Source organism: Epinephelus moara, chromosome 17 (genome assembly GCF_006386435.1).
Source record: "Epinephelus moara isolate mb chromosome 17, YSFRI_EMoa_1.0, whole genome shotgun sequence".
Classification (NCBI taxonomy): Eukaryota; Metazoa; Chordata; class Actinopteri; order Perciformes; family Serranidae; genus Epinephelus; species Epinephelus moara.
Genome location: NC_065522.1, coordinates 14,594,677 through 14,611,517, shown reverse-complemented (window position 1 = coordinate 14,611,517; position 16,841 = coordinate 14,594,677). Strand labels below are relative to the sequence as shown.

The following is a 16,841-nucleotide window of genomic DNA, read 5'->3' as shown; positions in this document are numbered from 1 at the left end:
GCAGGGACATCTGGGGCCTCCTGTGTCAAGCCCAAGCAAGGTCGGATTGCCGATGCATTCAGTAGCATAATGCCATACCAATCGACGTCCAGCAGGTACAAAGACATTACAAACGCTATAACATACCATATTGCTACACATGATTCCCGTGTATTCAGTCACTAAAGAGGGCTTCCAGAAAATGGTTTGGCCTCGTTTTTTTAATTTTTTTTTATAAAGAATGCTTAGTTTTCACTGAACCCATAGTCATATCGTATCGTATCGGTATCGAGATATTTGGCATAAATATCGAGATATGAAATTTTCTCCATATCGTTCAGCCCTACACATCACACACGACAAAGGCTTTCCTCATCCAAATTACTTTTACTCTATGTCTTGTTTAAAATTACGCCAAAAATAAACCATTTACACAACAAGATCCTGTGAAAAACATTATATTCAGCGCTCCTGCATGCATGACATTAGTGAAAAACCAAGGCTTATTTTAACTCAAGGATTTTGTTGGTAACACTTTACCTGAAGGTATCTACATGAAGGTGACATGACACAGTCATGAACTTGTCATAAACATTATGAACGTGTCATAAACGTTTATAACTGCTGTCATTAAGTGTCATTCGGTCTTTGTAATGACAAGTTGACATTGTTTGGGTTGTCTTGATTGTGACAACTTGACATTAATTAAAGTGACATTACCAGAAGGTCTGGTATGTCTTTATAATGACAACTTGACATTAACCAGGATGACATTACCAGAAGATGTCTTTGTCATAATAATAATCATTATGTCAACTTGTCATTAACACAAAAAGAGGTGCATTTCTTGTTCATGTCAAGTTGTCATGACAAAGACGTCCTCTGGTAATGTCATCCTGGTTACTGTCAAGTTGTCATAATCAAGACAACCCAAACAATATCAACTTGTCAATACAAGAAACAAATGACACTTAATGACAGCAGTCATAAACGTTTATGACATGTACATAATGTTCATGACAGGTTCATGACCTTGTCCTGTCATGTTATAGTTATGGCCGTGTCATGTCATTCTTACGTAGATACCTTCAAGTAAAGTGTTACAGTTTAATTTCAACTTTATCTTTCAAACACCAAAGGGTAAGTTTTTAAAATCTAAAAACGTCCGCCATGCCAGGTCACTGATATTCCCACTGCTGTGTATAGTTTACACCTGGTGTGAATTCTTTTCTTAAAAATATGGCTCTTTAAGGTGGAGGTAAGGTCAGGCATTTCCCTCACCATCACTCAGGGAGGCTCAGGGAAAAATATTTGTAGCTTTGGGAAGGGTCAAGGTTTAAAAATTTCACACCCCAGCCACCCTCTCCTTTGATAAATAAAGTACATTCCCTTATAACATACAGCGGATGTCTATAAAAGGAGTAGATGTCCAGGTATCAGTTGGAAGCAAGACTTTTTAATGCACCTCTTTCATTTCTGGGTCCAAAACTCCCTTTGGAGATAAATCACTCTTTGGTTGGGTTTTACAGTACATGGCGGTAGCAGTCCATGGGGTATAGAAGTTGCAGTAAAATGAAGAGAGTATGTTGGGTTAAAACAAGAAGGAGGAGAAGACTAAAGAGAGATTAGAAGCCAGATTAAAACAAATGGGATAAATAAGAAAGCAGAGCAGGGGTGGATAGAGGATAGCAACATAAGTTAAAAATTGGAGAAGAGAGCACAGGAGGAAAGGAAAGAGGAGGAGGAGGAGGAGAACTGGAATCACAAGGCAAAGAACAAACAGAAGGAGAAAGCAGAGGAAGAAGAGGACCCATCTGGCTTATGAATCAGAGATAAGGAGGACGAACGGCACAGCAACCTTGGCTTATCTCTGAACAAACATGCTTCTCTCCCGAAAAGCCAATGGAACTCAGAAACAAACAAAACCAAAAATAAGGGCTTTTTACACTCTGCTGTGTGTACAATGAGTTTATACACGAGCATACAGTCAGTGTGGGTCTAATTATTTTGGCCTTGGTCCATATCCCCCATCAAAAAGACTGAAATGGGAACATTACGTGATGTGTGCAATACCTGGGCCTGCATCTCTTGTTCATTACCTGGGAACTGCTTCAGAGTGCTTGGCATTCTGTACATGACATCAGTTCTCCACAACACAGTGGTAGCTTGATAGCTGGGGAAGCAAACAGGGGTGAGGGAAATGTAAACTAAGGAGTAATCAAATCTGTTGAATGAGCTGGCATACTCGAGCACTGGAGAGATAAGAGACTGCGCTGTGTTCATATTAATCTTGGCACTGTTTATATCGTGCTGTACCTCTAAGGTAAAATTCCAATTTTATCTAGTGTGCACAAAGAGAAGCAATCTCGGGGAAAGGCAGAGTCTTCTATAATTAAACATGTTACATTAAGGTGTACACTCACGTGTCCTCTGACTGGAAGTTTTGCAGGCGTTGATCAGGTTAATTGTTTGTTTGCATGCAAATCAGTATGTTTTTTGCATGTGTGAAGTTGCTTTAAAACTACTTACTGCATTAAAACATGATGGGTTTGTAGTGGAAGTGACAGGTGGCCTGTTGTGCAATCATGTGTATTTCAGGAGCTGCTCTTCAGTCTGGCGAATTTCATTGTGCTATGTGATTATGTCCAATATGATCACATCACAGCAACCATTTTAAATCGAGCCAAACAATACCATTAGATAATAGCTGGAGTGGTGTGTGAAAGCACTCGCTGGGTTACAAACATGCAGTTACCAACCAAAACAAAAAGCCGCTCTGGCTATTCTGTCCCAGATCATGAGAGATTGAGTTGCACAAGTACACGCCCCGATGACAAATTTCCATCCGGACCCCTTCTGTTCTGTTTAAGCCACAACAAAGGGAAAGCGCTGCCTCATCCACCATTTGCCTCGCCTCACAATTCAGTGACCTTTCTGCTTTTGTTTTTCGAGCATCTCTCGCCTTCTGCTGAGAGGGCGGCTCTGGACAGGTAGTTTTACACTAAAATGGATCTGCGGGGGTTGTGAGGCAAAGTGACAAATCAACAGGGCCCAGCAGAGAAAGGATGTGTCAGCCTGTTGTGCTCGCCAGGTTGAGTACGGGCTGGCAGGAGTTGGAGCCGATCTGCGGTTAGTTGTACTTGTTTGTTGCCAACAGATGTTGCTGGAGAAAAAAAAACCTGCCCTCAGATGTAAAGTTTACAGATACATTATGGTTTCAGTGAATAAATGATAACATAAAATAGTAATAATATGTCAGTCCTGCTGCTTTTATGTTCTGAATTTAAATGAATAGGCCACACAGAGGAGGATAAAAACAGCTTTGGGATCAGACCGCATTATAGCATCCTTATACTTTCCTCTCTGAACAACAAATTCTCTTACTGAAAAACTTACTTACTATTAAAACTGTCTTCTTCCTCAAACCAACAAACTAAAGTAGATAACGGTGTTTGCATTTCCCATGCAGAACTTCTCTTTTTTTCCCATACAAATGGTAAGCCAATACCCAAACTTCAACACCCTGATAGATGAGGCAAAGGAGAGTAATTTGCAAGCAGGCTGTAGTTAGGCCAGTCTCCAAATGAAAAAAGACATCAATCGTAATTCGGTGAACGTGGCGGCTTTATCAATTCCTCTGCACGCATGACGGCCTATTCATCTATGAAGGTTAAATATCACCAGTGAACGAGAGTCAATACCTCAGAATTGATAATGGGCTTACTGTTGCCTGCCATTTCCATGGAAACAATGATTTCACACTACCTCCCGTGGTGATGTGTCCATGAACGCCCCCCCCCCCTCTCTCTTGTCTTTTCTTTAGCTTCTCAAGGGCATATTCGGAGGATGGGCAGGATAAAAGATAAAAAAGAAATCTAGTATGAAGCTGGTATACTTTGTCATGATTTATTCAGCGGGGGAAGCTTTCAGGTCAAAGGGAATACATCCTCACAATGTGCTCAGTTTCTGTGGGTGGTCTCTGCCTCGGACTTGCATTCATTTATGGCCCCCTGCAATGGATCGCACGCCACTGGTATGCAATGAAACAGTGACGATAAGCCCATATGTTCCCATGAACATGAGCATACATACTCATAGTCGATAATGTTAAGCAGCATGTCATATATTTCTTTCTGTCACAATGTGTATCCTTCCTTACAAACAACAGTTCTCTCAATCTGCAATAATGATACTCTCTTCAGACTCCATGCTGTACTGTAAATATGAGCAGGACAGCCACGCTATATAACACTGTATATATCTTTCTATCTCATGACCTTGTGCTCTACACTACATTTCAAACTGTAAACTACAGGTTATGGCCCACTGGTGGATCACAGTTAACAGTAGGGAGGCAAAGAAAGTTGGAGAGGTGTGGAGGGTTGTGGTATAAAGTTACACACTGCCATTCATTGTTATTTATTCAGAATCGAGTCTTTTCACTTACACTGAAAAAAGAAGTAACACTTTCTATGACGCCCTTGACGATAACGCACTATAAACTTATTTATAATACATTATAATCTGCCAACATATTTTCATTCCCAACTCACCAAATAGACTCTTTTACTGTTAGTAAACAGTATGACATTTTTGGTGGGCGGGGCTTGGCTGGAGGAAAAACAATTCACCACAGACATTTGATAGCCCTAGCTAGCAAGTTCTGTTAGCTTGTTTTCGACAATGGAGGAAGATGATACGAGTGGTGCATTCAGAAATAGTCATTTGAGTGCCAGAGAATACTCAACTGGACTGTTCATAAACTCAGAGCACTGTCAGAATGTACCATTCGGACCATCCAGAGAACTGGATGGCCGGCTTTGTGGTTGATTGGTTTGTTTTGCTGTCGAAGCTAACGTTAGCTAATGCGGTAAAAAGTTAGTGCTACAGAGAAATCCAATATCCCCCTTAATACATCCCCTATTTCTGATTAGGTGGACATCATAACCCTTGACACATAACATTACTCATCCCTACTTCCGTAACCTGATATGAAGTGTGTGCTGCATTTTTGTTGACGGGCAGCTGGTATATAATAAATTCAAGTTTTGAGCCATGACTCCTATTCTAGCACCCAACAAGATGATATTTTAAGACTCCTATGTAGCCTACAGTCCTGTGGTGGCAAATCTTGTTTTGCCTCCAGCTGATGAAATGAAGTCATCGTGACATCAGCCCTAAAAAGGTCTATACCAACGCTTGTTCAGTTACCCTGCACGTTGATCTATGACGGTCTAGGTACCCCTCCAGCATCATTTCTGGGCACTCAGGGTGTGTCAATGTCTGCTCATGAGATGCATTGTGTCTTTTCAAAGTAAACTTCCAGTTTCACACATTTGTACAGTCTTCACTTATTAAAGGCATACAATCTTGTTTCACCATAAACTTCCAGTGTAGGTTTACTTAATTTTTAGGCTTACTTCCTTGGGTTTGAGCAACGAAAGCATGTGGTTAGGTTTAGAAAAAACAAAACAAACCCATCATGGTTTGGCTTAAAATAACTATGTGTGTTACTAACATGATGTCACATGATATACCTTACCTAAGTCATGCTACGTACGTCACTGGGGTAGTATGCTACAAATACTAGCATACTACACTAGGTTGTTATCAAAATAACTCAGCTGACTCTTGGTTTCACAGAAAACATGATCAGCGATCTCCTGGGTGAAAGTCCTGAGTTTGTTGGACCCATTCATCACCCCTTCCACCCACCCTATGTGGACTTTCTGCCGCTTTATACTACCGCCACTGCTTGAAGCATCAAAATATTGCATCACCCTGTGCGGATCAACACTAAGGGTTACTTCAGTGTGTGAGTATCTGACGCTGATGGCCACTACCCAAGCGGTGTTGGGAATTTGACAAGATCGTCAGGTATTATAATACTCCATAACTGCTCGTCCCTCACTTGACATTGTCTTTGCAATGATCATAGTGTGTTATAATACACAGTTTTAATACATCATAATCATTGTATAATGTATTGTACTGCATTATAATGTGATTAAAAGTTAAAAGATCAGTGAGTGCTCAGTGAAGTAGTGCAATTCATGAGATAATTGCAAATTTAATACAAGTTGGTTGGAAGTCACTAAAAGTGGTAGTTTTTGCTTCAAGTAATGTGAAAAGAAAACATCTTTAAAGCTATGCAAGAAAAGCAAAATGTAAAATTACTGTATTTGTTCAATGGGTCATTATAAAATGTTTTATATGTTGTGATTTCTGGTATAAAGCATTATGGATATGTTCATCATGCATTATAGATATTGGTGTCACAGAAAGTAATACTAAATAAAAAAGGATTGGAAGCATCCATTTTACTTCATAATCATACTGAACTGCTGTATCTTTCCACCATATAAACTGACACACCAGTCCTGTGGTATAAATCTTTCAAGATTTCACATGCTGAAATAAAAGACAGTAAAGCTTGTTGGCTTACTGCGTCACAAAGACTGACCCATGCCAGATAAATTAAGTGTTCCATTATGCAAAAATCGGGTGATGAACAGTAAAATGTGACTGCTGACAGCATGTGCAATGCTCTCCTCTGCTATATTCTCCACTCAGAGCAGCATTTTATCCTAAATTTAAAGTTCTGTTAGCACACAGCGGGAGATGACTGGCAATAATCTTGTTGCATGATAATAATTCAATGTCCTCAAGGTTGTTTCCATGCAAAAAGGAGAGTCAATTTAATATCCTTCTACAGGATCTGGATTGGAACAAAATAAGATGTTGTAAATAAAGGAGAAATGATGCAAGTAAATGCAACAAGACGTAGGCAAGAATTGGCCTTTGTAAATGGTCTTTTTATTGAGGCTAAGTGTACTAAAAGTAGTAGCAACATACAAAATGACACAATAAAGCAGAAATCCAGTAAAGTAGCAAAGTAGTGGCAATTCATAAAATAACAAAACTGGATTTAGTCTGAGATAAATGAAAAAATGATTGAGGCTGTTTATAAATGGAAGAAGCAGGCGGAGAGGCAAAATAAAAAAAAGAGGGTTAGAGAGAAAGACCTTGATGGCCTAGCAGGGAGGTGGAAAGATACAAAAATACAAGCAGCGCCTCAACAAATGGGGGACTCCTTGACAGTGCTGTCATAAGCTAGGACCGAACGTCAGGGGATAGAAAAGGTTACACAAAGGGCACCTCTCTTGTTTGACTGTCTCAACAATCATCCTATAACATGATACCTGGACAGTTGCTCCTTTAAAGTGGCCCTGGATGGCCTTGTCACAGGAAGGAGCACACAGCGAGACTCGCACAAGTTCAACGAGGCATTACAGATCTGTGGAGAGTGTGAAAAGGCACATTACATAGCGTGTGATAGTGTATAAGGGAGGTATAGGGGGCTGGGAGGAATGAGCATAGCAGATTCAAACTGTGTCATCTCATGTCCTGCTTGTTGGAAGTCTCATTTGTCCTTCCGAGATGACATCTCCCGAGTACATCAAATATTGAGGGGGGAAGATGCCAGGGCAATTATGAGACAAAATCATTTTTAGATATATCTGTATGTGACTGAGTGTTTTCTTAACTGGGCCAGAATATCTCTTTCTAACGCTCCCTCACTTCTCTTAAGAACTGAGGCTGAAAGATGCTTTGCCACTTCATAACCGCTTCGCAAATTGAACTTACAATGACTGTTGAAACTTATATCATAGACATAAAAGACCTGACACTTTTAAAAACTTGTAAGGTATTTTCAACCACGGTGAAGCATAACTTTATAACCGTCTATTGTGTCATTAGATTCCCCTCACAGCATTTCCTTTTTCACTGAGTGGCACATTCATTTGATATAATGGTATTTTAAGACTATAAATAAAACTAGATTCACTCAAAGGGCTTTTTTAGGCCACATTGATGTATTTTAAACGTATTTGAATTATTATATTCAATTAAAGTAAAAGTTTTCTTATATAGTGTCACTATAAAGCCAATACATTTCATTTACTGGATCATGTGTTAAATATACATCCGTATTACTATAATACACTTTTCTTACTCTTGCTGGAAAATGTAAAACTTTATCTACTAACTTAACACAGTTTTCCCTTAAGGTTAAGTGTCTTTTACTGGTTTTACTGTATAATTTAGTTTCTACAGTGGCCCATGCAGGTGAAGACCTAACACAGTGACAAGAAGGACAGGCTGCCATCTACACTATAGCAACTACAGTATGTTGGAGATGCAGGTGTGCAATAAAGGCTGTAAATTGTGTTTGGTCATAACATTAGATATGAAGTGGATGTATTAAGCTGTAGAATTATGTGTAGGTTAAGTGTGATTAAGAAGTGTTGATAAGGTTCTCAGCTCTTGATGTGCAATTGAGAGATAAATGGTCAACTGTATGAATATACTGAGTTCTAAGGATGACAACTGCAAGCTGTACAACAAACCCATCATCAGCTAGCAGGAATTTATATTTTTCTCAGAAGAAGGGTCAATACTGTGATTGCTGTATTTGGAGTGGAGGATGGAACTATAAAAAGGTAAATACAAGCCATTCAAGAGTCGAGGAACATGTCAAGCATTGCTGAGTGGGTATGTTGTAAGATATAGAGTGTAGCTATGATGCACATAACATGTAGGGGCAATGCTAATCTTTCTACATATTTCTGTATATGAATGCGGAATCTTTAGGTAATGGGATGAGATTCTGGTATCAGAAGTGTTCTGTTGTTGGAAGACACTGGCTATCGTCTAGGGTTGGGTACCGAAACTCGGTACTTTTTGCACTTGGTACCGATTCACGTCGGTACTACTGAGTACCGATTCACTTAAAATGAATCGGTGCCAAATTTCGGTACCTGAGGTGGAGGCGGAGCGAGAGAACATGACTCGCACCTCAGACTCAGCAACAATGGCGACAAAAAAAAAAGTGCAGACAAAAGTTAACGTGCAGCACTGTTCCTAAATGTTCTCAATAAAATGTTGAAACTGAGAAGTTTAGACTATGGGCCCGAACGACGCAAAGTGCGTCCAAATTCACACCCGTTGTGGTCTGTGGATTTTCTACGCGACCGTGCATCATAGCAAGAAGCCACGCATATCATGTTAAACGGCAGAACTGTAGTTTTCCGACAAGGCCGAGCACTTGCCGGTAATCCAATGTTTTCACAGCAAAAAAACTAGTTACACTAAAATTATGTATAACAGACCTTTCATACAGCTTTGCACACACATTACTCTTGGATGGATTACTCGCGAACGCAGGCTCGCACAGAAATGCCACGCATATCACATGAAAGCGCAGGACTAGAACTGTGATACCGTACACATCATTGTGCTGTCACCCATCAATCCAGATCAACTGTCTACAAAATAAAAACCTGACGAATTTCTTTACAATCCATTATACAGATCTTGTTGTCAGTCACTTCATATAGTGAGGAATATCGTATCTTACCACGTCTTAGGCTTGCGTGTGTTTCTGTGTCCCTGTCTATCCACATTTGTAGTCCGGCTTTCAAGATGCAAACATCTCCATATTGTCCAGTTGACACTCCATCAAACTTTGTATGACAAGACAAGCACACTTCACCTTTGCGCACCCAGACAACTGCAGCCTAATTATGCATGCATGACAGGGCCGTAGTCACCATATACATTGAGGGGGACACGTGCCCCCCCACCAATGCCCAAAATGTCCCCCCAATATATAACTGAAACTGAAAAACAAATATTATCTTGGAGGACATTACTGCACTTGGTTGACTATTTTTCTATTATCTTAGATGTAAATATTGCATGTTTCTTTCAGATAAAACTTAAGACTTGTGAATGAGTCAATGGAATTTCTTGCAATAATGAAAAAATACTGGCAATCATGTCCGCCTGGCACAAACCACATGTTTTGGACAACTGTAAAGTGACAGAATGTCCCAGCATCATGGTTCTTATTCCAGAGAGTCTCCCCTCTTCATATATGGCAGAATATGTCAACTTCCAACTTGCTATGGTGAGATACATGTAAAAATGTAAGAATTTAGGCACACAGATTTGTTTTTTTCATTGATATAAAAATTAATATAAAATACCGGCACACAGAAGGACATGGAATGATGGCAAATCTGGTTAGCCCAGATTGTCCTGAAAAAAAAACAAGATATAGCATGTGTATGTAGCCTTTATAATGACTGTGATATGAGCTTAAAAGTAAAGGCAGTAAAAATACCCCAAAAAGGCCTAGGGCCCATCGGGTTAAAAAGTACCGAAATAAGGTACCGTTTGGTACCGGCACCGAATTCCAGATACTGGTACCGGTACCGTATCGGTTCAATTATGAACGGTACCCAACCCTACTATCGTCTGATGATGTTTTAGCTTTATATTAGCCTTTTGAAAACTGTATTCAAATTCATATGCAGATATCTGATTATAGAGATTAGCTAGGAGAGGAAGTTTTGGCCCAGATATCTGCTTGCTGCGCTGGACTTCCTGAAATACTGGCAGCTGCCCCCAGAGGCTTGCTGTTGTCAGACTTTGGTTTCTGAGAAGGTGGAAACACTAGTGAAAATCAGCCCTGCAGAAAAGAGTTTGACCTAATGAAGATCAAACTGGAAACATCTAAATAAAACCGTGGTATGGAGTCAGTGTGCACTCACTGTGCCTTATGTGTATGTATGTACACATGTTTGGGGTACAGGGCGGTGGGTAACACATATACTTGCTATGTGGCATTGGTTTCTTTAAAAAAAAAAAAATAAAAAAAAAAAACATTAAAAAGATTTGAAAAGTTAGGTCCATCCATGTTATAAAACACTTCCCAAATGTCTATGCCATCAAACACTGCTTCTCATATTTTGTTTTTGTTGGAACACCTACCCGCACACACAGGATTTGCTGCCACACCCTCCCACTCCTGCAATCCGATTATACTGCACCGAGGCTGTCCACCAACGCACAACTTTCAAGTTCTTTATTGTCATATGCACAACAAATACAGTGAAGCAGTCCAATCTAATCTGTGAGTTACCGCCTCATGTCCCCAAAGTCTTGAAAGTAAAGTTCTTTAAATTTGCAGAGAAGCTACTTTCAGACAGAAAGCTACCCAACCTGTACCATGGCAGTGCATTATCACAAGACAACCTATGCTCATGCATGCCACCGACATCAGCTGCAGGTCTTGCAGGACCAATCAACAGAGACATTAGTCTGTGTGAAAATTAATCTGAAAGTTCAAAATTGTGAATTAATTATCTTGGAAATGCAATGCTGTTTTGCAGCCAAATTTCAGGTATCAGACACCAGAACTCCTCTGCTCCTCTCCTCCCTCCATCTGGGGTAAACTACCACAAACAAATTCTCAACCATCATGAGACTCCGAGAGGAGGAAAATATTGGCAGATTTAGGTGGGGTTAGGAATGAGACATTCAAATTCAAATCCCTTAAAATGCAGCCACATGCCACAAAGCCTGAGTAAACAGACAAAGCCATCTCTAATAAAATGACATTGGAGTGGAGGTGGCAGCTTCTCCTTCTATTCTCTCTCAAGCTTAGATTTATCATTATCATTGGGAGACAGCAGCGCAGACCATTTAGCTCCAAATGAGCTTTTTTCTCTTCTTCTTTCTCTCTGTATTGTGATTGGTTCAGTCAGCAGGTGGTGGCTGGTAGGCAGAGATGCGGGGTCTCTAACTTGCCCATCGATCCCGGCCTGGATCAAGTCTCTTTGGGTCAGACTGTGCAACATTCGCCCTTGCTGCATTTGGCCATGTATATATTGTCAAAGTAATGGCCTATAAAGGATTGGTATTGACTGCTGGAGGATGAGACACGCAAACCTCCCAGGACTCGTGATGTGTGGAGAAAAGGTGAGGCCCTTTGCAGTCTATACTGGTGCCTGAAATACAAAGTTCTAAAGACGCTACAGGGTGAAAGGTTGGCATATACCTGAAAGAGTAAAAGGACACGATGGATATATTTAAACTGGATTTTTAGCAGGTATGGGGAACGAGCTGAATCACCAGCAATGGCCAATTCAGTGTGTTTTCAGTGGAATCAATTTTGGCCCTACTTTCATGCATGCACGCAGGCTCACAAAAGGGAGGCAGCACAAAAGGCTGATTTACATTTTGCAATGCAATGCAAATTCCTTGTTAGTAAGTACCTTTACATTTTCAAATCAAAATGATGCTGACTGGGAGTTTCTGACTGCGAGCCAAAAGCTTCCATGATAAGCATTTTTTATTGTACTGTTGTGTCATTGATTTATTTTATTTTATTTTTTTTTACAGTTAGACCATTCCACTCTCTCGCTGCAGTATATCCCTCTGTGACACACACGCAGAGTCCAGGGTGCACAGGGAGCTAGAAGCAGTACCCCTGGTTTACTTATCTTGCTCATGGGACCTCAGACAGAGACTGACACACTGGCTGTTACAGGGGATCAAATCCATGACCTTTAAGTCACGACCACACCACCCTCCACCCCACCGCTCCAGTGTGAGGGACTAACCTGAGGTGGAGGGAGCCCTCCTGCACCAGGCGGACAGTCAGGTAACATGATTGTTCGTTTAGGCGTGCTGCACTGACAGGAGGGGGAGGGGTTGGACATGCTCCAGTTCCCGTTGAGGAAGATGTCAGCGACGGACTGATCCACGGATGGAGTGAACCAATCGGAGCCGCTAGAAGAACATGGTAAGTTCCTAAGAGAAAACAAAGGAGGATATTCGAGTATTTAACTGGTGATAATTGACTCCTGCAAATCTACATACATTATCCTCTCTAGCCTACAACTGTATGTTGCATGGAAATATTTTAAAAAAAAAAGGGCAATAAAATGAGACAATGAGAAGAAAGGGAGAATCAGAATATGGAGAATGAACTCAGTTACTAAAAAGTATGGCATTAGAGCGGTGGTATTCCTGTTGCATGAGTCACAAGTACTACAACTTCTATAACTGCTGGCTAATACCTCTGAATTAAAAGATGTTTGGTTTGTGTTTTACAAACTTTAGCACCATAAGCCCCTCGCAGCATTCGTGATGCACAGGCACTTGTGATCTATGTGGGCTCCCAGCTCAGTAGTAATTCCATTTCATTTTTGATTTTTTTGGGAGAAAAAAAAAGGTATGTATTATTCAACTTATTCTGATCAGTATGATCTGGGGAGCGTGTGAAAAGCGAATTATTTATTGATCAAATTTGTTCTTAGAAATTGCTTTTCAAAAATCATGCAGAGCACTCTTTTTTCCAATGCTCGGGGTTTTTACAGCTTCTTCTATTTCTGCAGTGCGAGTTCTTGAAGGAGGCAGAGACACATGCTCAGACATGCATGACTTGTGCACTTGTGTGACCACTGGCCACACACAGACAGCTTGCAAAGCTTAACACTTTATAAGCACCATGTGGCATGAATGCATGTGCACACACTATGGCTTTTCTTTTGGCTCCTTGTGTATCAACACTTACGGTATTGGGTCTCCAATCATGCAGCGAGTCCCAAAGCCTGGCTTGTTCACCAACGTTTCCACCACCTTGGATACCTCCGCATTATCTGGCCCATCATTGCTAGAAATATTGAGAATAAAATCAATACAAATACACATTCAAACATTCAATCAGTTAGATCGCTGCGAGCTCATCCCTCTAACACAGGTGTGGGCCTCCCTTTGTGCGCAGCAAACACGTTTTTGACTGCAGTGAAAGGCTAAACACCAACAAACATGGATAGAAGCAGAATATTGTGTTAGATAGGAACATGTTGTGAGCCTTGGAAATAATACATCTATCCTTCTTTAATACCAACTTTCTGGACTTACAGTATTGGAAATGTTTGGATCACACCATTTGAAAACAATCCTACACAGCCACTACTGGAATCTAATTCTACAAATAGTATAATACTAGTAATATTAAGGTAGCCTATCTTTATCTGCACCTGGGCAGAAATAATAGGTCAAAACAGAATGTATAGACATCAAACAAAACCAAAAAAAAGTGGCATGGTGGTGCAGTGGTTAGCACTGTTGCCTCATAGAGGGTGCCTGGTTCAAACATGGGGTCGGGAGTTTCTAACCCCGAGGTGGGGGAGCCCCTCTATGTGGAGTCTGCATGTTCTCCCTGTGTCAGCGTGGGTTTTCTCTGGGTACTCCAGCTTCCTTCCACAGTCCAAAGACATGCAGGTTAACTGGTGACTCTAAATTGTCCGTAGGTGTGAATGTGAGTGTGAATGGTTGTCTGTCTCTATGTGTCAGCCCTGTGATAGTCTGGTGACCTGTCCAGGTTGTACCCTGCCTCTCGCCCAATGTCAGCTGGGATAGGCTCCAGGCCCACCGCGGCCCTTAAATCGTTAAGGAAAATGAATGAATGAATGAATAAAAAACAAAAACACTGTGCAGCATTCACATGTTGATTTAGAATTCCAATGTCAATGTTAAGAATAAAGACTTAAAGCTTTGAACCATCCGGTACAGCTCTACTTAAATCCATCCATGAGCACTGGCCAATCTTTCACAATGTTAACAAAAACACACAGAAAAGTATGACAAGAGTCCTTATTTGGCACAAGCACGGAAGTAAAACCAAAAGAAAAAGCCCCTTTTGGTAGAGCCAAGGTATAACTGTCCAAACTAGAACCTGGAATTAGAAAAAAGTGAAGTTATAGGCTAAAATGTGAAATAACACAAGCTGTGGCTTTTCAGAATTGCTGTAGCATTGATTGGTTCAAGGACAGTTTAAGGAGGACGACCTCTCGCCTGATTTAAACTGAAAATTACCCTTCTAGACTTTCAAAATTGAAATACTAATCATGGTCTTGGTGGTCGTGACCAGTGATCACCTAGGATCTATCATCCACTGGACGATAGGCTATCTTTATGGAGTCTATCTTTAACAGCTGAATCGATTTACAGAATGACCTGTGCAGCCTTGATAAATTCAAAATGCTTGTTATGTGCAACCAGACATCTTTAAGGTTCTGTGCTGCATTGAAATCACAGATTCACCTCAAAAAGAGGAGCGTGCCAACAGTCAATAAGAGCTGAGTTTACAGAAAGGTGAAGCGGGGTAAGCTGAGTCTGACTCTGCACCTCTATTGTGGGTTTGACTTTTGTCATATCGGACAGAAAGGATTATTTGAGATTACAGGCCCTGAAGTATCGAGCCGAAGGAATAATTTCAGCGTGTGGTAAGTGATATTAGATATTAGTAATCGGTCACTGTGTGTGGGATCAAAACGCATTGTCACCATTTGTTCGGGTTTTCTTATTATTAAGTTTTCTTATTTTCTCGTCCGTCACAATTGATTTACATGTTACATGTTTTAAAATCTGTCTCTGTCACACTTAATTAAGATTTTACAAGTCCTCTAATTTGTCTTCCACATTCACAAAGCACAGGAGTTTAGATGGTCATTAAACTTGAATGCATCTTGACATAGGAGAAGGCCTGAAAGGAAATGAAACACCAGGGGGATCCAGTGCGGTTCCTTTCAAGTAAATACTCAATAGCAATGCTGCATACAACTTGGGCTAGCTTAATCAAGACTGAGAGAGAAATCATTGAGTGTACCAACTGATTTGTTCAGGCCAAGAGTCAAAACACATATTCTAAAAGTGTGGAGCACCTTTCCTCAGTAGTTTGAATCCAGAACGCACGAACCAGTATGAGCCTGTTCAGGATTCTGTGTACAGTAAAGGCTTTTCATAGCCTTTCATTATTATCTGAGTGTCCTGTGCATATCTACGCCCTGTGTCTCAGTTAAACAATCTTCCCATTCCAATTTCATTCTCATTACTAACCACACACACTCTGCCCTTTATCTTAAGGGTACCGTGGGAGTTAAAACACAGCGTTTCATAAAGACCATGGTGATGGCTTTCTGCCAGCGGTGGCCACAGCCCGGCCAACCATTTGGATTAATACAGTGTTCATTGTCTCATTTAGAAGCGTCTCCATGAAGGTCATACGGTCATTTCCTTGGCCACCAGCGAGCGCAATTGAAGTGGTCCGATTGTAAAAATGGATTATGTGCAGCCATCTGTTTTGCAATTAACAATGGCTGGGTTACCACGTTATTTGAGATAATAAAAACTGTTGGACAGTTCCAAAATGAAGACTTGTGCATATACACGGAAAGAGTGGAACTAATGAATAGTTCATCTCGTCAAACATCACAGAAGGAAGGCCTTAGACAATAGAAGAAAGTCAAATCAAGGCTATGCTATATTACGGGAAAATAACCCATTTAGAAAACTGACCAAAGAATGTTCTTTGGTTTAAAAATTACCTCCCATATTCTCACTTCAATTTCTAACACAAAAATCAAACTAACTGAAAGTAACTTATTCACATTATTGCCACAGTTATACATTATACACCAGAGAGCAGGGTTCAAAGCCCCCTCAACTGCTAAATTAAGATCAATCATTATCTTCAATCACTCTCTGCTAAAATGGATCATTGGCATTCACAATGTATATACTGCTGCAATGCTCCTCCGAATGAACTGCTGAGATGAAAAGGCACACTACTTTTAATCACACTGTCATCACCAGGCAGGATGTTTTAAAGTCACTCAAGAGAAAAACAATATTTAGCAACTGGCCAGAGGGAATGTCAGAGAAATTAAGAACACTCCAGTTTCATAACGTATCATACCAGAACGGTTCCCAGGAATTCCCAAGAAAACTGAACGTGCGGTTCAAGTTTTGTGACAAGAGATGATGTGAAAAAGTAGGCGACGCAGGCTCTGAAATCCCATGACTGAATCATGAACCCTTGCTTGTGAGCCAGGGTTGTATTCCCACTTGTCGCATGTTGTATGGTGTTGACATAAGGAAGAGAATGCACACTGAGATATATTATCACGGTATCATGTAAGGGTCTCTGCAGTCTTGAGAAA

The 16,841-nt window shown here is 40.6% G+C and overlaps 1 protein-coding gene across 2 annotated transcripts in view; it reads right to left on the bottom strand.

Moving 5' to 3' along the window:
* LOC126404152 (phospholipid-transporting ATPase ABCA1-like) overlaps window positions 1–16,841 on the bottom strand; it is a 209,821-nt gene that overhangs the window by 85,027 nt on the left and 107,953 nt on the right. For both annotated transcript variants that reach the window (XM_050067165.1, XM_050067166.1), the window contains exons 31-32: window positions 13,409–13,507; window positions 12,453–12,642 (exon numbers count right to left, since the gene is read on the bottom strand). In XM_050067165.1, the coding sequence (XP_049923122.1) occupies window positions 12,453–12,642; window positions 13,409–13,507 (289 nt within the window). The remainder of the gene's footprint in view (window positions 1–12,452; window positions 12,643–13,408; window positions 13,508–16,841) is intronic.